This window comes from Equus asinus, chromosome 22, assembly GCF_041296235.1.
Source record: "Equus asinus isolate D_3611 breed Donkey chromosome 22, EquAss-T2T_v2, whole genome shotgun sequence".
Taxonomy (NCBI): Eukaryota; Metazoa; Chordata; class Mammalia; order Perissodactyla; family Equidae; genus Equus; species Equus asinus.
Genome location: NC_091811.1, coordinates 12,199,157 through 12,225,893, shown reverse-complemented (window position 1 = coordinate 12,225,893; position 26,737 = coordinate 12,199,157). Strand labels below are relative to the sequence as shown.

At 48.1% G+C, this 26,737-nt stretch overlaps 1 protein-coding gene across 20 annotated transcripts in view; it reads left to right on the top strand.

Annotated features, from left to right (window-relative positions):
- Positions 1–26,737, top strand: part of CACNA1C (calcium voltage-gated channel subunit alpha1 C) — a 683,102-nt gene that overhangs the window by 637,199 nt on the left and 19,166 nt on the right. For all 20 annotated transcript variants that reach the window (XM_070495018.1, XM_070495026.1, XM_070495017.1 and 17 more), the window contains 9 exons: positions 1,934–2,062; positions 4,322–4,387; positions 5,953–6,044; positions 14,286–14,451; positions 15,054–15,181; positions 16,492–16,588; positions 18,425–18,527; positions 24,064–24,165; positions 26,600–26,727. In XM_070495018.1, coding sequence (XP_070351119.1) covers positions 1,934–2,062; positions 4,322–4,387; positions 5,953–6,044; positions 14,286–14,451; positions 15,054–15,181; positions 16,492–16,588; positions 18,425–18,527; positions 24,064–24,165; positions 26,600–26,727 — 1,011 coding nt within the window. The remainder of the gene's footprint in view (positions 1–1,933; positions 2,063–4,321; positions 4,388–5,952; positions 6,045–14,285; positions 14,452–15,053; positions 15,182–16,491; positions 16,589–18,424; positions 18,528–24,063; positions 24,166–26,599; positions 26,728–26,737) is intronic.

The window sequence follows — 26,737 nt, the reverse complement described above, 5'->3', positions numbered from 1 at the left end:
AAGTCTGCCCTGCCTGAGGGGAGCGGAGCCCTTCGAGGATCTGAGGCAGCTCTGGTTTGGAAATAGAAGAAATGCTGTGACTCTTCCCCTGTCGGGAGAGTCTGAAAACCAGGAGAGACCCTCCAGGCTTGGTTTCTGCACAGCCCTCCCAGGGTGGAGCGAGGAAGTGCAGACGTGTAAAAGCTTCCTCTGAATTTTCCTGCCTCCCTGTTGGGTCTCCCGTTCTAAACAGGAGTGAGATGAGTGGCCTCTGGGGCCACCCACCACATCAGTGACAGTCAGCAGGCCACAGGGTTAGAACGGAGGGCCTCTGGGAGCCCTCAAGGCCTTTAGTGCTGGTGGGATTTTCAGGGGTGCAACAAGACATGGGTATTGTCAGGGAGGATCTGACATGGAAATGATTAAAAATAAAGCAAGAGGCCAGGTGACGTCAGCATCAAGGGGAAAGAGATGTCCCCTTTGTCTCTCCCTCTAAGTGACAACCAAAGGGACACCCACTGACCACCAGAGGATTCCCTGCACAGAATAAAGCAAGAGGAGAAATGAATTGAGAAGTGGGGAGAGCCAACACAGGAGCCCAGCACAGCCCAGGGACTCCTCCTCCCTTGAGGGAAGCGCGTGCTGGAACAGGAACAGGAAGTAACAGGAACAGGAGCAGTAACAGGAAGCCCAAAGGTCCGTTCTCTCCTGGTGCCGACAGGGCTGGGTGAGCTGCACTAGCTCTAGGAACAGGCAAGTGGCTCATGGGGGTGACCGCCCCCAGCTCTTTGGCCAGTGGGGGCAGAAGGAGGGACAAGGCGGGGGTCAGTCCATGCTGTTCTCAGGTCTGGAGGCAAGTGACAGTGCAGCCTGTCCTGCCCCCTGAGCCCTGGCCAGGCACGTGCCCAAGCCCCAGGCCCCTCCAGGTCCCACAGGCTGAGGTGAGCCCCCAGCCAGCGGCCCCAGCCCCATCTTCAACACCATCTCCCCACCCCAGCTTGCCTTGGCCTCCACCCACCTGTCTTCACCTTCACCTTGCCCTTGCCCTCCAGGTCTTCCCTGAGGAGGTGATCTGCCCAGAGCAGCACCCCTTGGTCCTCTCCTACTGGGGCGCGACTTCTCTAGGGCTCACTCCTAGTGCCTGCCTCCCCGACCTTCCCCTGCCTGTGCCCCCACCCAGGGTCTCCTGCAGCGTCAGGTCTCCTAGACACCCCAGGGCAGAGGGGAATAGAAGGGGCACAGCTTCAGAGCCTGCAAACCAGGCACTCTGCCAGCACTAAACAACACCATTCCCATCCTCCCACAGCCACGTTGGGCAGGGGCTGTGGGAAGCAGAAGGAAGTGACACAACACAAGTGCTGGCGTCTTGAGCAGCCAGGGCACAAGACCCCTTCAGTGGGCAGCCCACTGCAACCCCGCAAGCTCTCAGCCCGCCCCTCCCACCAGTACCCCAGTGCAGTCATCCCCGCAGCTGGGGTGAAGGCCACGACCCACCCAGCCACCTCACAGAGAGCCAGATCCTTCAGGATGCAGGACCCTCAGCCAAGCCAGACGGCAGTGAGGCTGGGGCCACACCTCAGGGTGCGCCCAGGGCGGCTGGCTCACCGCCTGGATTTCAAAGCATATGGAAGTTCCTTATGAAATCTTCTCCACCCAGGGGCTTAACAACTAGGAATGAAGGGGAAGGGGGGAAAGTAGAAAAATAGGCCCAAGGGCTCACGGTCCTGGGCACAGCTTGGTTCTGCAGAGGCCTCAGGGCTGGGTTGTCTTCCTGGAAAAGGTGGGCAGCTGGCCCCCCGCCGCGTCCCAGGAGAGAGAATCTGGTGCAGCTAGCCCACCCTGGCCTGCCTCCACTCCACCCAAGGGCTGTGTCGCTCAGAGCAGGGCCCGCCCCATCCTCAACCCCTCCCTGTCGCTGTGTTAACCGCCACCTCCTGTTGCCGATGGCTTCCAGAACGCAGAGGAGAACTCGCGCATCTCCATCACCTTCTTCCGCCTCTTCCGGGTCATGCGCCTGGTGAAGCTGCTGAGCCGAGGGGAGGGCATCCGGACGCTGCTCTGGACCTTCATCAAGTCCTTCCAGGTAGCCACCTCTACCCTCAGCACAGCCTCCTCTTCCCCCAGGAGGCAGGGCTCCACCCCAGCTTCCACCTGGGCTCCCTGAGCAGGAGGTGACCCAGCACAGGAGTGGACGCCGTCTCGGAGCGAGCCAGGCAGTTACTCCGCTGCGCACTGGCTGTGCCGCCCAGACTTCCCTCTCTGCGCCTTGCCTTCCTCATGTCTGAAATGAGGCCTCGAAAGCATGCTCCTGGAGCCCCGGTTTCCCCAGAGTCAGGGGAGGGAAGGCTGGGCGCCAAGGGGGAGGCTGCAGTGGTTCTGCTTTCTTCTCTTATTTGTGTATTTTTCCACAAGAATGCTGCATGAAGGGATTTTGTGGTAGAACAAATGTGAAAAACACGGGCCTGGGCGATCTGATAAGCTCTATGGCCCCTCTCAATACTGGAGTCTTTAGAATCTTGCTGTCACCTTCCCCCAGCAGGCATTTCAGTAATGTCCACTGTCCGTATCTGTTTATGGACTTAGCCAAGCTCTCCAGGATCCTGGTCTCCCTCCACTGAAGGAGGGGCAGCCCATCCTATGAGGACAGGGCTGCCCAACTACAGGATTAATTCTCTTTCTCAGCCCTCGTTTTCCATCTGTAAAAGCAGGTTAATGTTGCCCGTGGCCCCCTCTGAGGCGTGTTATATAGGTTTGAGGTGAAAGGGCAGCGAAGCGCAGTCAGGGCCCCTGAGTTCCTTGAAGATGAGTGGCGTGGGGACCCCGTGTGCTTCCGTGCTTCCCCGGCCTGACGCTGAAGGCAGCGTCGTGTCCCCCCCCCCCGCCCCACCCCGGGAAGGCAGGGCTCCCAGGACAGGGAGCCTCGCCAGCACTCAAGAATTCCTTCCACATCCCCTGCCCTAGTCAGCTCGGGCCCAGGGATGGGGTACAGCGTGGCCCTGATCCCAATGTGCCCGTGAGTGAAGTTGCAGCCAGAGGAAGGGTGCTCTGCTGTCAGGAGCCCGTCTTGCTTTAGAGTCCCACCCCAAAGGCACAACACCCCTCCAGGGAGCCTCCTGCCCTGGGACTCATTCCCCGAGCCGCTTGACTGAGCCAGCAAGCAAGGGCCCCAGCTGACTGCACTCCTCATGGTTGGTCCTCCTTCTGTCAGGCCCACGCTGACTCCCCACTTAATGATGCACGGCAGCCCCCTCCCTACCACCTCCACTCCCCCACACCCCCCCCCCACCCCCGCCCCCGTGCCCTGCTCAGTCCCTGGGAATCAGGATTCTCGGGGGAGTGGGACTTGAGGCTGACCCTGTCGCTGGGTGCACCCCTGGGGTCCCACAGCGATGATTGACTATACAAACCCCCAACATGCTCACCTGGTCCCCAACATTTCCCTGGGCTGGGAAGAGGCGACAGACCTGGGAGACTGTGGGGAGCAGGACTTGAATGAGGAGCAGGAGCTCCGACCAAGCAGGAAGAGCATCCTTGTGGTCTCGCAGCGCCACCTGGCGGTCTGCAGGCCCCTGGCACCACACTTTGCAGCCGCGAACGTGTGGCTCTCCTGCATTGAGCCCCATGAGGCCTCTCCCCGGAGAAGCTGGAAAATTAAGTTGTCTGCGCTGCTGGGCAGATAACATATTGAGTGAATAAGATGTATGGGACCAACTATGTGCAGGCATTGCGCTGAGCGTTTTGTAAGCCTTACATCATTTGAACGCCACAAAATCCCTGAGAGGTATTGTTTTTCAGATGAAGAAACTGAGGATCAGAGAGGTTAGGTAATATGCCCAACCCCCATAGCTAGAAAGTGGCAGAAATAGGATTTGAGCCCACGATCTTTCTTAGTTTTCCCTTGGTGAATGTTTTTATTACAACTAGTGGAACGTAAAGCTGCGGGGGGAAGGGCTTGACCTACCTCCACCCCACGCCTCCCAGGACTCCTTGGTGTGTACCCTCCATGCTTTTTCCCTGCTCACCACGCTGTGTGTTCAGTCCGAGGGCATTTTGCCCATTCTTGATTGTTTCTGCTGAAGACCCGTGGCGCTGTACCCCTTGCTCTGCAGCCTGCCTTTTGCAGAACACCGCACTGCTTCTCAGGTGATGGAACCGAAGTAGAGCGAGCCGTCAGCGCCATGGCCCAGGCCCTCTGCCAGGCGCCCAGAACTTCTGCGTGGCTCTTGGAAATGCCCCAAGGCAGGCAGCAGCTGCTGGCTGCAGAGCCCACGCCCCCTGGGAGGGGATCCACCAGCCCGTCCCTCTGTCGTCCTCACCACCCCTCCTGTGTGCTTCCTCCCAGGCGCTGCCCTACGTGGCGCTTCTGATAGTGATGCTGTTCTTCATCTACGCCGTGATCGGGATGCAGGTAGGAGGGCGCTTGCTCCCTGCCTCCTGCTGCCTCCTCCCAGTTCCCAGCCCCACGATCCCTGATGCCCCCCTCCCTCTCACCTGCCTCTTGTTCCTGACTGTCCCTCTCGCTCCTCTTCTGCCTTCTGAAACTAAAGAGATCACAGGAATTGGAATTTCCGCCCAATGGTATCCAGCAGGTATAGGGTGAATGGCCAGGTGCCAGGTGCAGGACACACAGCTTGGACAGCTGCTCCCCTGGTGCCCCAGGCCTGGTCTGCTCTCAGTAGGGAAGACCCTCCCAAACTACGCAGTGGGCCTAGGAGAGATGGCCCCTTCTCAGAGGACAGCAGGGAGGTGCGTCAGACAGCATCCTGCCCTTTGTCCCGGTCTGATAGGCCTGAGAACTATCCCTCAACCCAGCGTCATCCAGGAGAAGCTGATGACTGAGAGGGAGGGCGGGAGGCAGGCGGGAGGCAGGCAGGCAGGCTCTCCCCGTCAAGCAAGCAGCAGTTTCTGGGGTCCTCCCCTCACAGGTGCCCACTGCACCATCTCCTGCCCCAAACCCAGAGTTCTCCAGCCTCCCTCGGGTTTCCAGCAGAACACCCTGGCCCGTCACTCCACACCCGTGGAGAGCTTTTCTTCAGCAGCTCCTTAAGGAACAGTCCCATGTTTGCTCGTTGCAGAGAGACGCCAGGGCTCATGGGCCAAAAGCTTTTGAGATGAAAGAGCTACCTACCTTGCTACCTGACCAAGGGTGGCAGTTTCTAAGACAAGCACAGCTTTGAAAGGCCAGAAAAAATAAAAGGAGACCCCTGATTTCAAGGATGAGTTAAGACCGCCCAAGCCCCAGACCGCTTGTTCCATGTCACTCCCAGTCCAAGAACTTCCCACCAAACAGTGCTGGGGCGGACGGAGCTGGCGTGGCAGAGAGCAGGCGGAGGATGCGTGCTAGCACCTGATGGTGACTAGTTCATGATGCAGTGCTGTACACAAGAAAGCTGCTGACGGGAGATCTTAAGCATTCTCCCCACACACACAAACAGTTAACTATGTTACTATGTGGGTGATGGATGGGTTAATTATCTTGGTCTCGGTAATGATTCTACAACGTATATGTACATCAAATCATTACCAGGTCATACACTTTAAATATATACAATTATATTGGTTAATTATTCCTCAATAAAGTTTTTTTTTAAAGAGAAAAAGAAAAATATTCTCAAGAATCTGCAGCCAAAAAAATAAAACAGCAGGCCAATGAGCTGCCCATCCCCGCACAGAAGCAGGTCCTGTTCTGGGCATCCACCCGCCCTCAGCCCTGTTCTGCCAAGCCACGGGGACCTCTCCTGATGGCGCATGGGCACCTCTCTCACTGGCCAGGGTGGGGGACTGAGATCAGGGCTGGACAGGCACCTGCACCCATTAAGCCCAGCCAGGCCGCGTCAGGGACTCTGTTCAGCTTATTGGCCAGCCTGTCCCAGTGGTCAGCTGTGGCCCCTGAAGAGACCATTGAATGCTGGGTGGGAAGTAGGACCCTCTCTGTCCAGGGCCCACTGAATCCATCTCCTCGCCCCTTGCTAGGTGTTTGGAAAGATTGCCCTGAATGACACCACAGAGATCAACCGCAACAACAACTTCCAGACCTTCCCCCAGGCTGTGCTGCTCCTCTTCAGGTGGGTCTCTGGGACATGCCTGCATGTCGAAGGAGAGGGCTCTCTCCAGGGTGCTGAGGGGAGAGAGCTGGGGCTGGATCCCCCTCCCCTGCCTGGGGAGCCGTCATGTCATTGTTGTTTATCACTTTCCATCGAGCAGCCCACTAGACACTGGCACACCTGCTGCTGAGGCCACTGAGGGATCGAAAGTCAAATTCTGAAAGCACTCTGGTTTGGAAGCTCAACAGGCTCAAATCCAAGCCTGTGACACACTGGCTCTGTGATCTTGAGCAAGACATCGCACGTCTCTGAGCCTCGGTTTCCTCACAGACAAGTATAGTGCCAGTGTCGGCGTCACCTGCTGTGTTGGGTGCTTATGTCCACGTGCACTTCGTGTCTTCCTCATCTGAGCCAGCCATGAGCCTGCACCCCTGCCTTGGGCAGAGTAGAGAGGGGATGTTTCTCACGCCTGCCCCTGAGGGCTTCTCCTTCTCTTCTGGCTCCTGATGACCCTGTGGTGCTTCTCCCCTTCCTGCTCGTCACAGCCTGGAATGCTGACATGTGAAATAAAAGTGAGGGGCCAGCCCAGTGGCGCAGCGGTTAAGTGTGCACGTTCCGTTTCGGTGGCCAGGGCTTTACTGGTTCAGGCGTGGACATGGCACCGCTGGCAAGCCATGCTGTGGCAGGCATCCCTCATATAAACTAGAGGAAGATGGGCATGGATGTTAGCTCAGGGCCAGTCTTCCTCAGCAAAAAGAGGAGGATTGGCGGCAGATGTTAGCTCAGGGCTAATCTTCCTCAAAAAAAAAAAAAATTCCAGGTGAAAGGCATTAAACAACACAAAAAGGGATGTTTGAAACTGATGTATACATGACCCTGACAATATAGTTTGGAAATATGTTAATCAGACACTGATAGAACCATAAGGAGAAAATGAAAACACACGCACACACACAGAGGGAGACTCTGATACAGCATGTAGAAAATGACAGATCAAATAGAACAAAATAGAAGAAAAAGAGCATCTAAATAAGTCAATTAACAAACTTAATCTAATAAATTTATACCCAATAAATGGCAAAAAAAACCACATTGTTTTTAAGCACCGAGAAACATTCACAAAAATTAGCCAAGACTTAAAACAGAAAGTAAAACTTCTCTGACTTCAATACAGCAGAGTTAGAAATGAACCATAAAATTAGTAGCCCCTCCAAAATCTATTCACTTAAATTTTTTGAGTCAGTATTCTAAATAACTCACAGCTGAAGCTATAAACTACTTTGTAGAGAAAGTGAGAGCACACCTTAAATTTATGAAATGCACCAATCAATATGAAAGAAAAATTCAGAACCTAAAATTAACTTTTCTTTTCTTTTTCTTTTCTTTTCTTTTCTTTTTCCTTTTCTTGCGGAGGAAGATTAACCCTGGGCTAACTTCTGTTGCCAATCTCCTCCACTTTATATGTGGATCGCTGCCACAGCATGGCTGATGAGTGGTGTAGTTCCATACCTAGGATCTGAACCCACAAACCCAGGCAGCTGAAGCAGAGCACACTGAACTTAACCACTATGCCATGGGGCCAGCCCCTAAAATTAACTTATTTTTTAAAATTTACAATAAATAAACTGATAGATGGAAAAAAAGAATAGCAGAATAACTACAAAGTATGAAGGATTGCATTTATTAAAATAAAAACAGAAATTAATAAAATATCAAACAAAAATATTTTTTATCAATAAACCCTAAAACTGATTCTTTGAAAAGACCAGTAAACAAACAAACTTTCATCAAATCCAAATTTTAAAAAAGACACAATAAAATCAGGAATAAGAAAAGCAACCTAATTAAAGATGTGGAAGTGGTTTTTAGAATGATAAGAGAATATTATGAACAAATTTATGTCAATATATCTGAAAATCTGGATGAAGTGGATGCTTTTATATAGGAAAATATAAATCTCAAAAATTGTCTTAAGAAGAATTTGTTTTTAATGAGCCACAATAGAAATTTAAAAGGTAAAATTTTAGTCCTCAAAAAGGCCCAAGATCTAATATTTTTATGTGTGATGTATGCCAAAATATCAAGGAATAGATTATTCCTATGTTAAATTATCTTTCCAGTAATAGAAAACGATAGAAAACCTCCCCAGTCATTCCATAAGACAAACATAAGGCTAATATCAATAAGAACACAAAAAAAATCAAGTATAAATATGAAAATGTATAGACATAACTGTCATTGTTTGCAAACAACAGGCTAATCTGAGTGGAAAATCGAAGCAAATCAACTCAAAATCCTTTGTAACAATTAATAGGATCAGTTAATATAACAATTAATAGTAAGGTGGAAGATTAACAAAGAAAAACACTCTCTTTCCTGTGCTGATCATTCATCTGTCTGGTCCGCCTGCTGTAACAAACACTGGGTGGCTGAACAACAGACATGCCTTTCTCACGATTCTGGAGACTGGAAATCCAAGACCAGGCTCCTAGCCGGTTTGTTTCCTGATGAGAGCCCTCTTGCTAGCCTACAGACAGCCGCCGTCTTGCTGCATTCTCACATGGTGGAGAGAGAGAGCTCTAGTCTCTCTTCCTGTTTTCGCAAAGACATGAATCTCATCCTGGGGTCCCCAGCCTCATGGACTGACCTAGACCTAATTACCACCCAAGGCCCACCTGCAAACACTACCTCACTGAGGGCTGGGGCTTCAACATATGAATTCTGGGGGGCACAGAAATTCAGTTCATAGCAATAATAACTAATTAGTAACTATAATAGACAAGATCATATGCTATTACTTTTTCTAGTCAACATTATACTGCAAGTTTTATCCAGTGCAATAAGATAAGAAAAATAATTCAAAGGAAAAGAAGAAACAAAATTAAACACCAAAAAAAATTGATTGCCAGACTCAAAAATAAAAAACAAACAACCATAAATTTAATTAAGGAGGCGAAAGACCTGTACACTGAAAACTATAAAACAATATTGAAAGAAATTGAAGAAGACACAAAGAAATGGAAAGATATTCCATGCTCATGGGTTGGAAGAATTAACACAGTTAAAATGTCCATACTACCTAAAGCAATCTACAGATTTAATGCAATCCTTATCAAAGTTCCAATGACATTTTTCACAGAAATACAACAAAGAATCCTAAAATTTATATGGAGCAAAAAAAGACCCCAAATAGCCAAAGCAATCCAGAGAAAAAAGAACAAAGCTGGAGGCATCACACTCCCTAATCTCAAAGTATAGTACGAAGCTACAGTAACCAAAACAGCACAGTACTGGCGGGAAAACACACATGCAGATAAATGGGACAGAATTGAGAGCCCATAAATAAACCCACACATCTATGGAGAGCTAATCTTTGACAAAGGGGCCAAGAACATGTAATGGAAAAAAGAAAGTCTCTTCAATAAATGGTGCTGGGAAAACTGGACAGCCACATGCAAAAGAATGAAAGTAGATCATTATCTTACACCATACACAAAAATTAACTCAAAGTGGATTAAAGACTTTTATGTAAGACCTGAAACCATAAAACTCCTAGAAGAAAACATAGGCAGTACACTCTTTGACATTGGTCTTAGCAGCAATGCTTTTTTTTTTTTAATGCTTTTTGAATATGTCTCCTCAGGCAAGAGAAAGAAAAGAAAAAATAAGCAAATGAGACTACATCAGACTAAAAAGCTTCTGCATGGCAAAAGATACTATCAACAAAACTCAAAGACAACCTATTGGTTGGGAGAAGATATTTGCAAATCATTTATCCAATAAGGGGTTAATATCCAAAATAAAGAACTCATAAAACTCAACAAAAAAAGCAAACAACCCGATTAAAAAATGGACAGAGGGTCTGAGCCAGCATTTTTCCAAAGAAGATATGCAGATGGCCAACAGGCACATGAAAAAATGTTCAACATCACTAATTATTAAGGAAACGCAAATCAAAACCACAGTGAGCCATCACCTCATGCCCATCTGGGTGGCTGTTACTAAGAAATCAGGAGGGGCCGGCCCTGTGGCTGAGTGGTTAAGTCTGTGCAGTCTGCTTTGGCAGCCTGGGGTTCGCAGGTTTGGATCCTGGGCACAGACCTACACACTGCTCATCAAGCCATGCTGTGGTGCCATCCCACATAGAAGAACTAGAATGACCTACAACTAAAATACACAATCATGTACTGGGGCTTTTGGGAGAGGAAAAAAAAAAAAGAAGATGATTGGCAACAGATGTTAGCTCAGGGCCAATCTTCCTCACAAAAAAAAAAAAAGAAATAACAAGTTTGGAGAGGATGTGGAGAAAAGGGAACCCTCATACACTGCTGGTGGGAATGCAAACTGGTGCAGCCACTGTGGGAAACAGTATGGAGTTTCCTCGGAAAATTAAGAATAGATCTACCATATGATACAGCTATTCCACTGCTGGGTATCCATCCAAAGAACATGAAAATACTAATTTGAAATGATATATGCACCCCTGTGTCCACTGCAGCATTACTCACAATAGCCAAGACTTGGAAACAACCTAGGTGCCCATCAATGGATGAATGGATAAAGAAGATGTAGTATATTTACACAATGGAATACTACCCAGCCATAGAAAAGATGAAATCTTGTCTTTTGTGACAACATGGACGGACCTTGAGGGTATTATGCTAAGTGGAATGTCAGATGGAGAAAGTCAAATACCATATGACTTCACTCATATGTGGAAGATAAAAAACAACAAGAAACAAACAGACACAGAGAATAGATCAGTGGTTACCAGAGGGGAAGGGAAGTGGGGGAGGACAAGAGGGCCAAAGGGGCACATCTATATGGTGACAGATGGCAGCTAGGCTTTTGATGGGGAACACGATGTAGTCTATACAGATGTCAAAATATGATGATGTACACCTGAAATTTATATAGTGTTGTAAGCCAATGTTACCTCAATAAAAAAATAAATTTAAAAAAATCCAATTCAAAAATTGGCAAAGGACTTGAATAGACATTTCTCCAAAGAAGCTATATCAATGGCCAATAAGCACATGAAAAGATGCTCCATACCACTAATCATTAGGGAAATGTGAATCAAAACTACAAAGAAATACCACCTCACACCCATTAGGATGGCTAGTATCAAAAAAACGGAAAACAGCAAGTGTTGACAAAGGTGTGGAGAAATTGGAACCCTTGTGCTCTGTTGGTGGGAATATAAAATGGTACGGCTGCGGTGGACAACAGCATGGCAGTTCCTCAAAAAATTAAAAGTAGAATTACCATATGATCCAGCAATTCCACTTCTAAGCACATACTCAGAATATTTGAAAGCAGGGTCTCAAAGATGTATTTGCACACCCATCTTCATAGTAGCATTATTCACAATAGCCAAAATGTGGATGCAACCAAAGTGCCCAACAACACATGAATGGATAAGCAAAATGTGGGCTACACGTGCAATGGAATATTATTCAGCCTTAAAAAGGAAGGAAATTCTGCAATATGCTACAACATGGATGAACCTTGAGGACGTTATGCTAAGTGAAATAAGCCAGACACAAAAAGACAAAAACTGTATGATCCTACTTATATGAGGTACTTGGAGTAATCAAAATCATAGTGGTGGTTGCCAGGGTCTGGGAGGAGGGGGAATGGAGAGTTATTGTGTAGGCATAGCGTTTCAGTTTTCCAAGATGAAAAGAGTCATGGGGATGGGTGGTGGTGATGGCTGCACAACGGTTCGAATGTATTTAATAACTCTGAACTGTACACTTCAAAATGGTTCAGATGGTAAATTTTATGTTATGTGTATTTTACCACAGTAGAAAAAAAAGAAAAGAAATAAAACATCTTTACAACAGTTAATTGCTTATAGATATTGTACAAGAGAGACTACAGAAGTAATAAGAGAGTTCAGCAAATCTTCTATATATAAAGTCAATCGCATTCCCTCTACATCGGTAGCAAATAGAAAACATAACGTTTAAAATGTCCCATTTATAATAGAAACATTTTGTTTGTTTGTTTTAAATAAGATACCTAGAAATAATTTTCTGTTTTTTAAGATTGGGACCTGAGCTAACAACTGTTGCCAGTCTCTTTTCTTTCTTCTTCTTCTTCCCAAAGCCCCCCAGTACATAGTTGTGTATTCTCGTTGTGAGTGCCTCTGGTTGTGCTATGTGGGACGCCGCCTGAGCATGGCCTCATGAGCAGTGCCATGTGCACACCCAGGATCCGAACCAGCGAAACCCCAGGCCGCAGAAGCGGAGCGCGTGAACTCAACCACTCAGCCATGGGGCCGGCCCCGAACCTAGAAATAATTTAACAAAAGACATATACGAGGAAATTATAAAATTTTATTAAAATACATTAAATAAGGCCTAAATAAATGGAGAGCTGTGCCATCTTAATGGCTGGGAGCTTAACATCACAAAAATATCAAATTCCCCAAGTTAATCTATGTTTTAATGCAATTCCAATGAGACTCTCAATGGGTTTGTTTATGGAACTTGACAAGCTGATTCCACTGTGTCTGTGGAATAGAAAAGGAAAATGAATAGCCAAGACAGTTTTGAAGGACAACAAGCTGGAGGGGCTCACTCTCTACGAGGGAGCAAGACTTACTAGAAAGCTAGAGTGGTTAAGACAATATGGTACATTCATACCAAGATGGATAAACAAACCCGTGGAATAGGATGAAAAGGCTAGCACAAGACCCCTACCTCTGTGGAACTTATGTCAGAAGAGAGAGTTCAAATCACTAGGCAAATATGGACTATTCAATAAATTTCTTAAGAAAGTTGGTTATCTACACAGAAAAAGATAAACCGTGTTTCTGCCTCACATTGAGTACAGATGTAAATTCCAGAATAAGGTGTTATTATGAAAAACAAAATTTTATAACTTTTAGAACATGTAGGAGAATATTTTTATAACCTAGAATAGAGAATTTTTAAACAAGATACAAAAAGAAAACACAGAGGAAAAAATATAAATTTGACCACATTGAAATTTAAAACTTAGATTCGTCAAAATATACTATACGTAAAGCTACAGACCACACACAGACTGAAGCAGGTGCTTGCAGTGTGTAGACTGGCAAAGGGCTAATGTGAAGAGCGTATAAAGAACCCTACAAATGAATGGAAAACGAACAACCCATCAGACAAACAGGCAAAAATGTGAACACGCAGTTCAACAGAAGATGAGATCAAAATTCTCAACCCGTTAATCATTTTAAAACCATATTGAAACAGCAGTGAAATATCATTTCACACCCGTCATATGAGCAACACTTTTAAAAATTTACTAATACGGAGGGTTGACAAGTCTGAACTCAGAACCAGAGTAGAAAAGTGGTTGCCAGGGCCTGGGAGGTGGGGGAATTAGGAAGAAGTTGGTGAAGGATAGAGACTTTCAGTTATAAGATGAATGAAGTCTAAAGATCTAATGTATAACATCGTGACTATGGGGATTAACACTGTATCATATAATTGAAATTTACTAACAGAGTAGAACTTAAATGTTTTCATCAAAAAAAAAGAAAAGATAAATAAGTGAAGTGATGGATGTGTTAACTAGGTGCGAGGAATCCTTTCACAACGTGTGTTTATATCAAATCAGCACGATGTACACTTCAAGTATCTTACAATTCAATTTGTCAATTCTACCTCAATAAAGCTGAAGGAAAGAGAGACGACAAATCTGTAGAGTCAGGGCGTTTCCCTGCACTGATGACAGGGGTATAAATTGGACAGACCCTTGGAGAACAAGCAATACGTAGTAAAAGTGAAGGTACAGCTACCGTCAACTTGTGGCTCCGCTTCTAAGCAGATAACCAAGACGTGGACCTGCGTGCTGATTGCAACGTTCTTTGTAATAGTGAAAAAGAGAAAAGGAAAACCTTACAGGACAGTGGCTTTTTAAGTGGTACATTCATAGAGTATACTGCTGTACAGCAGTTAAGATGAATGAACTAGACCTAAAATATATCCAAATGGCTAAATGTTAAAAACTTCACGTGGATTGCAAAACGAGTGAGTTTGCAGAAAGGGTACAGTTACCATTTATGTAAAGTTTTAGAATTTTAGAACATTCAAAACAGTGCTGTATGTTTTTGTATTTAATGAACATATCAGAGCCTTCAGGGAATGATAAACAGCAAATTCCATTTAATAGTTCCTCTGGGAAGGAGGAAGGGGCAAGGGGTGGGAGAAGGATCCAGAGCCGCGAGATGGGCTGCATGGGTGTTGGGCTCTCACCTCTCTCCCCTAGGTGTGCCACAGGGGAGGCATGGCAGGACATCATGCTGGCCTGCATGCCAGGGAAGAAGTGTGCCCCGGAGTCGGAGCCCAGCAACAGCACGGAAGGGGAAACGCCCTGTGGCAGCAGCTTCGCCGTCTTCTACTTCATCAGCTTCTACATGCTCTGTGCCTTCCTGGTAAGCTGAGGTGGGACTAAACAGCCACAGGTAATGAGTGTGAGTGCAGACAGCCCGAGCCCTCCATCTCTGCAGCTCAGGGTCGGGGCAGCCCCATTAGAGGTTACCTGAAAAGACTGACTCAGTAGAAGTGTCCAACCACACTGAGATAAGGGCAGACGGCTCTGGGCCAGAGTGAGCTCAGCCAGCATCTTTCTTGTCCGTTCTTGGCACCTATGGTGGCACCGTCCCAGAGGACAGAGGGGATGTGTGTGTGGAGGCCAAGAGGCAACTTCTGCTCCTCTGGTGCTTTGATGAGGAGTGAGGGAAAGGTGGTGGACTAGCTTGCCATCTGTCCTCGGCAGCCCTACCCAGCAGCTTGGTCTGTGGGAAGCTGTGCAGCCCACCTGTGGGGTGCATCCCACATGACTCTGACGGGAGCAGTGTCAAGTTCATATCCAAGAGACCCAAGTCCCAGGGGCTGGTGTTTTAAATGGTGACATATGGCTGGTCTTTAGAAATGTTGGCTTCTGCCATGTATGTACCAGCTGGCAAAGTGGATTCAAGTGGCCGTGTGTAGGAAGGTCCTCTTAGACAGACTCATCACACTCTGTCCTCTGCAGATCATCAACCTCTTTGTCGCTGTCATCATGGACAACTTTGACTACCTGACAAGGGACTGGTCCATCCTTGGTCCCCACCATCTGGATGAATTTAAAAGAATCTGGGCAGAGTATGACCCTGAAGCCAAGTAAGTTCCCAGAGGGAAGTCCTGATTGCAAAGCTGAGAGAGGGGATTGCAAGATCACACGTGTAGAAGAGCTCCTGAGGGGTTAGCATCGGGAGGATGGATGGGAAACACTGAACTGCACCAGACCCCAGGGTCAAGGATCAAGGGCCAGCAATAGGAGGCCAGGCACCTTTGGCTAAGTCAAGAACATAGCTGCTGTTTGCAGTTGAATAGGATAGGAGATCCTAGTGTTGGAAGGATGAGTAAGTGCTTGAGTTAGCACGTGGAGGCCAGGCAGATCTCGACTCTATTCCTGCCTCAGGTCCGAGGACACCCTCATCTACTGAGCACGTGTGGTTGACACTCAGCAAATACCACTTGGTCAGATGGTTAGTTGACTAAAACAGCAGGTACACATTGAGAATTTTACTCATTACTAAAATCCCTTCCACCTTGAACATAGCACTGATGGAAATTTCTCATTAAAATTTAAACATAAAATCTAAAAAATAAATTGTAACTGTGTAGTGATGAATATTAACTGGACTGTGGTGATCATTTCACAATATATACATCTATCAAATCATTATGAAGTACACCTGAAACTAATACAATATTATAGGTCAATTATATCTCAATTTTTTTTTAAAGACCCTTGAAACTCAATTCTGGGACTTTTGTTCAACTCCTGAGGATATTGAGCTTTCTCTTCCTCCTGCCTGAGTGTCATAGGGATGTGAGCCTAAGAATGTCAGGGGTCTGCCTGAGAACACGCAGAGCCGGGGAGGAGCTGCCGGGGCAGAGAAGCCGCCGAGAGACGCAGCCAGCGGGCGGGGGCGTGTGAGATCGGAATCGAGCTGCTTCCTGGGGCACACGTTCCAGTTTTTGCTTAAGTCATTTGGATTGGGGGTTCTCCACTTCACCCAAAAGAACACTGACTTATTTAGGGATTGTTGTCAAGATGATGGATAAGCCTGATTTTTCCCACAGTGTGGTTCTTGTGCGTGGATACACATAAACAGGAAGTGCTAATAGCAATGGGTTTCTTTTCATACGTATAAGAAAGATACGAATCTAACAAACTCTCCATTATTTTGTGCATACCACTGCTTAGGAGTGAAACCAAATTTTTTAAAATTCTAAACGTGCGTATATTGGGTTTGGAGTTTTACCCTGAAGTCCTGCAACTCTGCACCGAGTTTGACCATTAGGGCTACGGCTATGAGGAGTTCCTCCTGCAGGTGGCCCCGCCGCTCAGGCACACGAGCTGGGCTGTTGGCCGAGACCATGGCCCTCTCACTGATAGTTCTCTTCTCTCCTTCCTCTTCCAGGGGTCGGATCAAACACCTAGATGTGGTCACGCTGCTCCGGCGGATTCAGCCCCCACTGGGTTTTGGGAAGCTGTGCCCTCACCGCGTGGCTTGCAAAGTAAGAGATGACCTGGATTCATGGGAGAAAGAGAATTATGGGCAGCAAGAAGCCCATTTGTCTTGTGACCTTGGTCAGGACATTGATCCATTAAGGGAATAAAGACAATATTTTCTGTGCCTAAAGAAACGAGCCTGGGCCAGATTATATTTTTAGGTTCCTTCTAGCAATAAGTTCTCAGACTCTATAAAGAACAACAGAGTGAAGCCCTCCTGGCCCAGAAGCCCATGCCCAGTCCTAAATAAAGGACCTTCTTCAGAGAAGGATCTGCTGCCGCATCGGGCCACATCACCCAGGGGTCCTGGAAGACTTCCCCGCCTAGGATGGATGGATGAAGGGTTCTTTCCCTGGGATCAGAAGTCCATTTGAGATCCAGGCCTTGGCTTCAGGGACCTGTGAAGCCCTAAGATTGTACACAAAATCTCTGCAACACTCACACAGTGTGCTAGGGGGAGGATCCATATTTTCATCAGATTTCTAAGTGAGTCCATGACCCAAAAAAGATTGAGACAAGCATCCTAGGTTCTGTTAGGCAAAGCTCTTGCTCGTGCGGCCCTTGCCTGAGCTGGAGAGTGAGCGTCCCTGAAGCTGTGTGCCCAGTGCCTCTCTTGCCCCCCGGTAACCCCCACCCAGTAGCCCAGCGGTCGCTGAAGAGTCTTGTCTCCACTCTCTCCCCTCTTCTTTCAACTTCTGTTCTCGCCATTCTGTACTCTCTGTTGGAATACCGATGAGCGGAAAAAGGGCTGGGAGGAAGTGAGGTCAGAGCACTGTACAGAGGAAGAAACACAGAAAAATTCAGCTCTGTGGATAATACACTCATGGAAAATGGAGAATTGAAGGAATTTAGAGCCTTCTACTTGTGCTCTGTTTTTCTCAGTCTTCTCTCATTTGCACCTCCACTTCATTCCAGAAAAGAGTTTAGAAGCTTTCCGAGAGTATAAAAGAGACTAGGTTACATCTCAGGTGAAAGCAGAGTAGGAGACAGGAGCAGGAGCAAGTTCGGCCTGTACGCCGCCTCCCGCGGGCCTGGACAGGCTGCGGACTGGGCAGGAAGCTTCCCAGTGGCCACGGGCAGTTCACACTGTCCATGAGATTCAGGAAGATCCAGTCGTTCAGGAAAATTACAGCCCTCTTGGCACTACGATTGACAGGAAGATGCTGTGTGATCTAACCGGTCACATCCTTGCCCACGTCCAGGAGCAGACGCCAGGCTGAGTTTCACGGCAGTGGACCCTGCTGTGTGCTGAGGGCCCTGCACCCGAGCACAGAGCGAGGGCAGCGAGTCTGGGTGGTGGGAAAGGAGGGAGGGGGCAGTACGATCCTGTCCAGCATCAGCAAGCCTCCGATCCAGCTTGATGGAGAGGTGTGTTTTCAATATACAGAAAAGATGGTGCACTGCCTCTCCTGCAAGCACACCTCCCTTGCCGGCTCTCTTGCCGGGCACTAGTTAGTGCTGGCTGGTGGGGGCTCCCAGCCACTGCCCAGCATGTAGCTGTTCTTGTTGCCAGTAGAGAGCACACCCACTTGCCTGAGCAGACATTGAGCGGGGAAGGGGGTTGGGCTGCTTAACTTCCTTTTGTGGAAGCAAGGGTCTAATGAGGACAATTTCCATCCCTTCCTCAAAGTGGAGGGGCGAGAGTACTTACAGCAGAGCCAAGATTTTCCCCAGAACAGGTTCTGAATACATTTTAGTGACCCATGCTTACGCGCCCACCCACTCCCGACACACACACCCAGTTTTCGCGCTCCCTCAGCGTTCTCCGGCCATGGCGGTTCTGTTGGTCCATGGAGAACCATTTTCTGTAATCACCAGCTCTGCCTCCTCTTCCCCTCCAGCGCCTGGTCTCCATGAACATGCCTCTGAATAGCGATGGGACGGTCATGTTCAATGCCACCCTGTTTGCCCTGGTCCGGACAGCCCTCAGGATCAAAACAGAAGGTAAGAGTCCCCCACAGGCCACTGGGAGGGCCGCTGGGAAGATGTAGCCGACCAATCAAAGGACTCAGCGGCCTGCAGAGTGCTCCCCGGACCTGCCCATCCCACGCAGCAGCAGAGCCACGTGGGCCAGCAATTACCTTCGTCTGGGGAAGTTAGAGGCCTGGCCTGGTCATGTTTTCTTTGCTTCTTGAATGGCCTCCTTGCCTCTAGCTTATTTATTTTGAACTCAAGCTTTCCATCAAACCATAGAAATTATTCTAGGTGATATTTTGAAGTCATAGTTCAAAAAGCAGAAGAAGATGCATATTACCTGGAGCAGGACCAAGCCCCATCAACAGGGAATTTTACTGGCTACAAGTGGGCCTCTCAAGTGCCCAGCTCTTTTTAAGTGAAAAGGACTTGTGTCAGGAAGGGGTCACAGTGGCAAATGGTGACTGTGGCTGTGATCACCACATACCATTGTGCAGCTGACTGCTGGGAGTTAAGACCTCACCTGTGCTGTGCTAGTCAGCCACACTCCCTCAGGCCGGGTCCACCTGAAAGGACGCCTTCTTCTGGTTCACATAACGGTGCCCTGTTAGCAGCAGCCTTGGCTGAAACAATCTGCTGTCCGCATTGTTGATGATTATTTCTGAACCACTCTGTGGAAAAGGCTGTATAAAATGTCCCTAAGAAGACACCGTCACTCTCCAAGAGCTCCCGGCCCACCGCAGTGTCTCGCAGAGCGTGGTCAGGAGGCCGCTTGCCTTGGAATCTGCTGAGAGAACTGGTTTAAAATGTTGGGTCCCTATCACCAGCCCAGATTTGCTGAATCCGAATCTCTGAGAGTGGGGCTCAGGAATCTGTATTTGGAACCAACTACACAGACGATTCACATGTAAACTAAAGTCTGACCCTGCCGGTGCAGCATTTAGAACTGGCACAAGTGGGCCAGCAGTGTGCTTTCTTTTCTCCTTCTCCTGTCTCCATCTTAGAGTCTCAGGCTGCTGGTGACAGCACTCTCCTCGGTGTGATGGAAGGAGCACTGGGCAGGGAGATGGGAGATGGATTCTGATGACGTGCACGATAAGTCATGTATTCTCTGTCTACGTCGTTTCTTCATGTGTCAAATAAGAAGGGTAATCACATAAAGGGAAGTTAGTTCAGCGAATAACCCAGAGCATGCCTTCTCTTGGCTAAATCCTTCCAGAAAATAATAGAAACATCTGAAACAAAGGAAAACAAGAACCAGTCCAGCAAGATACATGTCTAAATAATGAACTAATCTTAAAAAAAATTCAGTAGTTCAAGTTCTGCTGCTAAACTAAAAAGAAACAAAGGCTAAGGAATGTTCTCTCAGAAGCCAGTGCGGTAACTCAATCTGAAATAGTGTGAGTGGGCTATTTCTGACACTGAAAGAATTAAATGCACACTGAACATACACACATTAGGAGAAAAATGGGAAGGAAATTTGTCAATATGTTGATAGTGACTCTCACTCAGGGTAGAATCGGCAGTGATTTCTACCTTCTTCCTCTGCTTTTGTTACTTTCCAAATTTTCTACAATGACGATTATCGCAGTTCCGTCTGGGGCAAGATCTTCTTTTCTCAGGAGAGAAGATGGAGTGAGTACTAGAAGGAATACACAGCAACACTTAAAGCAGGCCGTGAATTGAGGGTATAAACTTTCACCGGCACACTGAAGCCAGGACTCAGTGCCGTTGGAGATGCGCCGTCAGAGCAAACTGAGTCCCAGGGAAAGAACTCCGACAGCTCAAGAGAGCAACACCAGCCGAGCTGAGCCCAGAGTCCCACACCCACAGCTGAGCCAGAGGAGACGAGGGGAGCAGCCAGCCCCACCAGAGCTGCAGTCGGTCAAGAATTAAAGAAAGCTTTCAACTCAAAGACGTTTATCTGCTGTGCTGCCTTGTCCCAGAGTTCACAATACTGTATTGCACACTTCAACTCCTGGTAAGGGGGTAGATCTCATGTTAAATGTTCTTGCCACAAAAAAATAAAAAGTTTAAAAACGGACTATCTTCCAAACAGCTGCGTTGCCAACTCCGAGGCAAACCTGCATCAGAGACAAGCCCCCCACAAACCTGTGGGGCTCTGAAGTCTGGGAGACAAAGGCAGGTTCTTAGAAGAGAGATCGAACCTGAAGTGAGTTCGCTCACCCATTGCACAGCAAGCCAATCTCTGACACCAGGTGTGGTGGAAGAAAGTAGGAATTTTATTATTGCACAGTGCTGGGCAAGGAGAGAGGGCAGCTAACACTGAAATCCCAAACTCCTCGAAAAGCTGAAAGGAGGGGTTTTTATTTGGGGTTTTAGGTAGGGGAGGGAGAGCATATGGCCTTGCTGGTCGGAGCTTTCCCACCAGCCTGTCTTTGGCCTTGAGACACTTGCAGAGAGGAGGGAGCCTGTGACCTTGCTGGTCAGCAGCTTTCCCACCAGCCTGTATCTCTTTGTGGGGAGGAGATAAGGAATCCAGGTGGTTGTCCTTGGTGGTGTCTGTCTCCAAGGAGGATAGTGGATTCTGGAGCCAGGAAGCCAGGGAGCAAACTGGGAATGAGTGCTTGGGTTTCAACCCCATATATGCTGGGTTTAATGTGGGGGAACTGATATCAGGGCCGGTATCAGAAGCAACTAGGAAGAAATGTGAGAAAGCATCTACATCTGTGAGGATAAGTCTTACGTCAGTCCTTATCCTTCAGACTTTCGAGAGTGGGAGGAATTGGAGAGAAACTATGCCTACCTCAGAGGACCAGGCCTCTCGTCCCAAGTCCAGTCTCAAGCCAGAGAAACCTTTGAAATAGAGAAGGAAGAGGTTTTAATACACTCGAATGATATGCCACAACTGTTGGTGGAGTTCCACACTTACATCAATCATTGCGGGAAGATTCAAGCTCGAAAACCTGTGAAAGATCCTTTTGGAAGATGCATTCATTGCCTAGATCTGCCCTAACAAATGATCACGAGCTTGGGGACTAGCAACAGCAGGCAGGTGCTCTCTCATAGTTCAGGAGGCAGGGGTCTGAGTCGAGGTGTCGGCAGGCTGGGTCCTTATGGAGGTTCTGAGGGAGGGTCTGCTCCAGCCTCTCTCCAGCCATGCTCGGCACTCACGGCCGTGTAGCTGTGTCACTCCGGTCTCTGCCTCCATCTCACACTGACTTCGTCCCCAGGTGTCTCTGTGTGTCCTCTCCTCTTCCTGTAAGAACACCAGTCATGTTGGATTTATGGCCTGCCCTAATTCAGTGTGACTTCATCATAACTAATCAATCGCCAAAGAGCCTATGTCCAACTCAGGCCACATGCAAAAGCTCTGGGGACATGACTGGGGGACACTCGTCAACCCACTACAGACAATAAGTGTATCTGAGCATTAAAGTAATTAGGACTCTTCTGCTGCATGTGTCTGAAACCACTGACCACCTTAACCAGGAAGGGAATTGATTGCCTCCACAACTGGAGCGCCCAGGAGTTGTCCTCTGGCTTCACGTCCTGTTTGGATCCAGTGTTCGAACAGGGGAGTCAGGGGCCCGTCACTCTCTCTGCATTGCCACCTCTGCATGCTCCTGTTGGGCTTCCTTCCCGGAGCCTCTCCCACGTGGCCACAGGGCGGATGTCGTCTCAGGCAGTCTGAGGCCAGGGCACTGGACCCTGTTCTGTCCTGCCTCCCCTGTGTAACAGCAGTAAGCATCCTCACTGTTGGTCTCCTACTGCTGCGTAATCAATTACCACAAACTTTTTGGCTTAAAACAGGGCCCGGTTATTAGATCACAGTTCTAAAAACAGGTCAGGAGTCCAGCCACGGCCTAGCTGGGTTCTTTGCTCAGGGTCTCACAAGGCCAAATGAGGATACTGATCAGGATGGCTCTTCTTCCCAAGACTCTGGGGAAGAACCCCCTTCCCACCTCATCCAGGTTGTTGGCAGAATTCATCTTCTGCAGTGGTAGGACCAGCTCTCAGCTGGGGACCACTCAGCCCCTAGAGCTGTCTCTTTCAGTTCAGTTCACAACATGTTGTGTGCTTCTGCCAGGACAGTGGCACCATCTCTCCACTCCTCCCCCTACTCACAGATGGAGAGAACTCTCTATCTTTTGACCCCCTTCACACATTGTTTTTTTGTCTTTCTGTCCTCCTTCCTTTCTTCTTTCCTTCCTTCCTTCCTTCCGTCTTTCCTTTTTTTTCTTTCAAGATTGGCCCTGAGCTAATCTGTGCCAATCTCCCTCCATTTTGCATGCAGGACACTGCCACAGTGTGGCTTGATGAGCAGTGTGTAGGTCCATGCCTGGGATCTGAACCCATGAACCCCAGGCTGCCACAGGGGAGCACGTGAACTTACCCACTACGCCACTGGGCCAGCCCCTATTTGTTTTGGCTTTTGTTTTATTTTTTATTTTTTTATTGAGATATAATTGAAATATAACATTCTATTAGTTTCAGGTGTCCAACATAATCTGTATATAGTATTAAATGATCACCATAATAAGCCTAGTTAACATCCATCACACACAGTTAACAATTTTTTTCTTGTGATGAGAACTTTTAAGATGTACTCTCTTAGCAACTTTCAAATATAAAACACAGTATTATTAACTATAGTCACCATGCTGTGCCTTACATTGCATGGCTTATTTACTGTGTAACTGGAAGCTTGTGCCTGAGAACTCTCTACTTTCAAAGAACTCATGTGGTTAGGTCAGGCCCATCCAGATGATCGCCCCATCTCGAGATCATGTGTGCCATATGATAAGACCTAATCCAGGAGTAAAAACCATCGTTATCTACAGTCCCAGGGATCATGCAGGGTGTGTGTATATTGGTGGTGGGGGAAGAAGGTTTGGAGGGATCCAGCATCCTGCCTACCACACCCTCTCCCACAGCTGCACATCTCAGCTTTCCTTTTTCATAGCTATCAGGCCAGTATCTTGGAGGCTGCATGAGACGGGCATCTAATTAAGCCTGTTTTACCAGTGGAGAAAGTGGACCCAGAGAAGCTCCAAAACCACAGAACCCAGCATCTTCTGATTTCTGCTTCCACTGTGAGATTTTGTCACCTCCTCCCCACAGGAGACTCAGCAAAGGGCTTTGAGACAGAGGTCCCCCTGCGTGTGGATGCTCTGCATGAGTTCGCAGCGGGACACTGCTCTTCCTTCCAAGCACCCACGTTTCCCCAGTCCCCCACGGAGGCCGTGAGAAATGCCACCCACTGGAGCAGCCCTGTGCTCTCCTGGCGGGTGGCTGTCAAGCACAGTCTTGTCAGCTCCAAGGGTCACCCACCAGGAAAAGCAGTGTGTGGGGTGAAGGGACACCTGGGCAGCAGGCAGGGAAGAAGGGGAGAGGAATGGCATTGGACAGGGAAAGGAAAAGGGAGAGCAATATAAAGAGAAAAGGGATGAAGGTGGACAATGGGGAGAAAGAAAGTGAAACGGGCAGGTTGGGGCAAAGTGCCACCAGCAGTGGCTTCCCACTTTATGCAGAGGGACCCACCCCACAGGAGGACCCTCCAAGGGGCTACGATCATTTCAGCCTTGCATCTCCCTCCCCTCAGGGAACCTGGAACAAGCCAATGAGGAGTTGCGGGCCATAATCAAGAAGATCTGGAAGCGGACCAGCATGAAGCTGCTGGACCAAGTGGTGCCCCCTGCAGGTGGTAAGCGCGGCCTGCTCTCAGATCCCTCCGCATTTGCCCCACCCCCTACACGGTTTCTCGGCTCCTCCTCTCCTCCAGTCCTCCAGCTGTGGCACCATTAGAAGGGTGGACACGTCCCTGAGACCTGTACCCTTGAGTCCACCAGCCGTGCAGGAGACCTGGCTTCCCCACACCCTGCCTGTGGGCTCGGAGGCCCTCTGGGTGAAAAGCGACGAGGGTGCGATGCCCTCCCAAACTCACAGAGGCTCTCGGGCTGGGAGTCTGGTCCACTCTTGCGTTTCACAGATGGGGCCAGGCAAGCCCCCTTGATGCTTAGAGGCTTGGCAGAACTTCCAAGGAAACTCTGCAAAGTCTGGGTTTCCCCATAAACCTGATTGCTCCAGGAATAATGGGACCCTGAGATCCCCTCTTGGTGGAAATTCTTTTTGTTCTTTCCAGGGCGGTGTTTCTTGTCCCTATCAAGTCCAGAGCCCCTTTTTATAACAAGTAGTTTCTAACGCCCCTACTACTATCCTGAATAAAAATTATAAATAGACCCTCCCTACACATATAATTTCCAAAATATTAAGAAAATGCTTCCACTCTGATATAAAATATATTAAAATCAAATGTTTTTGAATATATATAAATGTTGAGGCACGACTATGCCAGATGTTATAATTAACTGATGAAATGCTTGCATGCACCCACTTAAGATGAATAAGTTTGTATTTAAAGGAAGTAAGGTAATATTGAATATCGCTGACATTTGGTATTTGTCATTTGGAAGTAAAGGCTAAGTATATTTATGCACATGTGCACGTGCAGTGTACACACACATACAGTTCGGTGCATGCGCTTCCTTAGAATAAATGCAGAATGCTGCAGGCAACTGAGATACAGTGGGTGACTCAGATACACAAGGGGCATTGCCATCAGGGATACGGTTTTCCAAAATGTGAACCCCTCTTGGTCAAGTTGAAACAAAGCAAAGTACAGTCCTCCGTCGATTTACACAGCAGTTGTATTCCTGGTAAATTCCGGTTATGGTAAAACCATACAAAAAATGTTTGTGTTCGGATGTAAAGTGAAGTTAGGTTCTTAGCTCAAATAATTATAATCAAGTTGTTCCCCGACATGGACGTCTAGCATAATGCTTGGTGCCATGCAACAAAGCTATTATCTGCTGTGCAAAACACTTCTCTGCTTTAAGGACACATCTAGAACCAGTTAATGCCACTAGCACCCCCAGTGACTGTGACAACTGAAAAAGCCCCATGCACTCCCAAAACACTCCTTAAAGGGTGACTCCACCCCTGTGGAGAAGCACTTCGCCAGGGCGGGCAGGACAGGGGCTGAGTGAAGGGTCGCCTGGACAGCCGAGCACCACCTGATGTTTTACAGGCATTAGTTTATTTAATCCTTACAACATCTCTATGAAGTTCGCTCAAGGAATTTGCTCTTAGAAGCTAAATAGCTGACCCAAGGCTGCGTGGAGAGGACACAGCAGATTCAGGGTTCACGCCCAGGTCTGAGGGACGCCGGGACTCCTGGCCCTTCCCCCGCAGCTCTTCTTCCCTGACTGCCCCAGATAGGGGGCTCAGACCTTTCCCTCCCACATGGGAATGAGGCTCTCGCCAGGTGGAAGACCATCACTGCTGTGGAGCTGGCCATTCTTAGGGGACAACTAGGAGCAGGCAAACCATCACTGGCCCTAGATCTAACCCAGCCGGCTGTCTCCCAGGCCTATTGCCCTGCCCTTCACAAAGAACAGGGAGATGGAGCAAAGAGGCTACTGGTAGGGCATGAAATTTCCCCTCAGAGACTCCCTGGCTTCTCCACCACCTGGTTCATTCCCAAGACAGAGTCTGAGTATGTCATGTGTAACTTGGGTGCCCAGCCCTGGAAGGACTCAGCCAAGCCACATGGTAAGATAACCCAATCTGTCTGGTTGAAAGAAAAACCCAAACTTAGACAGGGGGAAGGCACTCCTTCCATGAACCCCTCCCATCAGCCTTTCAGCAGAACTGTTTGCGTTTAGGGGACTGGTCAATGTGTGATGGGCATCTGAAGCTTTGGCATCAAATAAGCACTAGTTAGAAATTTCAGTTCAGTGAAAAAAAAGCAAGGAGGGAAATAATTTTGACAATACGCCACTTTTCTGTTAAAATGAAGAAGGGATAAGAATATGTTTGCTTATTTGCTTAAAGCATTTGTGTGAAGAATCTCTGGAAAAATACTCAAGAAACTAATAAAAAGATTATGTATTAGGAGGTGGTATCTAGGCAGATAGGGCAGTGGGAGAGAGATTTTTCACTGTATATCTTATCTCTTTGAACTATGTGAATGTACTATCTCCTCAAAAAAATTAAATTTAAAAAATTTAAGAAAGTTTGGATGCTGAAAAGATTACAGAAGCGAGCTGAGTTCCCTGTCCTCTCTTCGCATGTCTCAGATGACGAGGTCACGGTTGGCAAGTTTTACGCTACTTTCCTGATCCAAGAGTACTTCCGCAAGTTCAAGAAGCGCAAAGAGCAGGGCCTTGTGGGCAAGCCCTCCCAGAGGAACGCCCTGTCCCTGCAGGTGAGAGGCC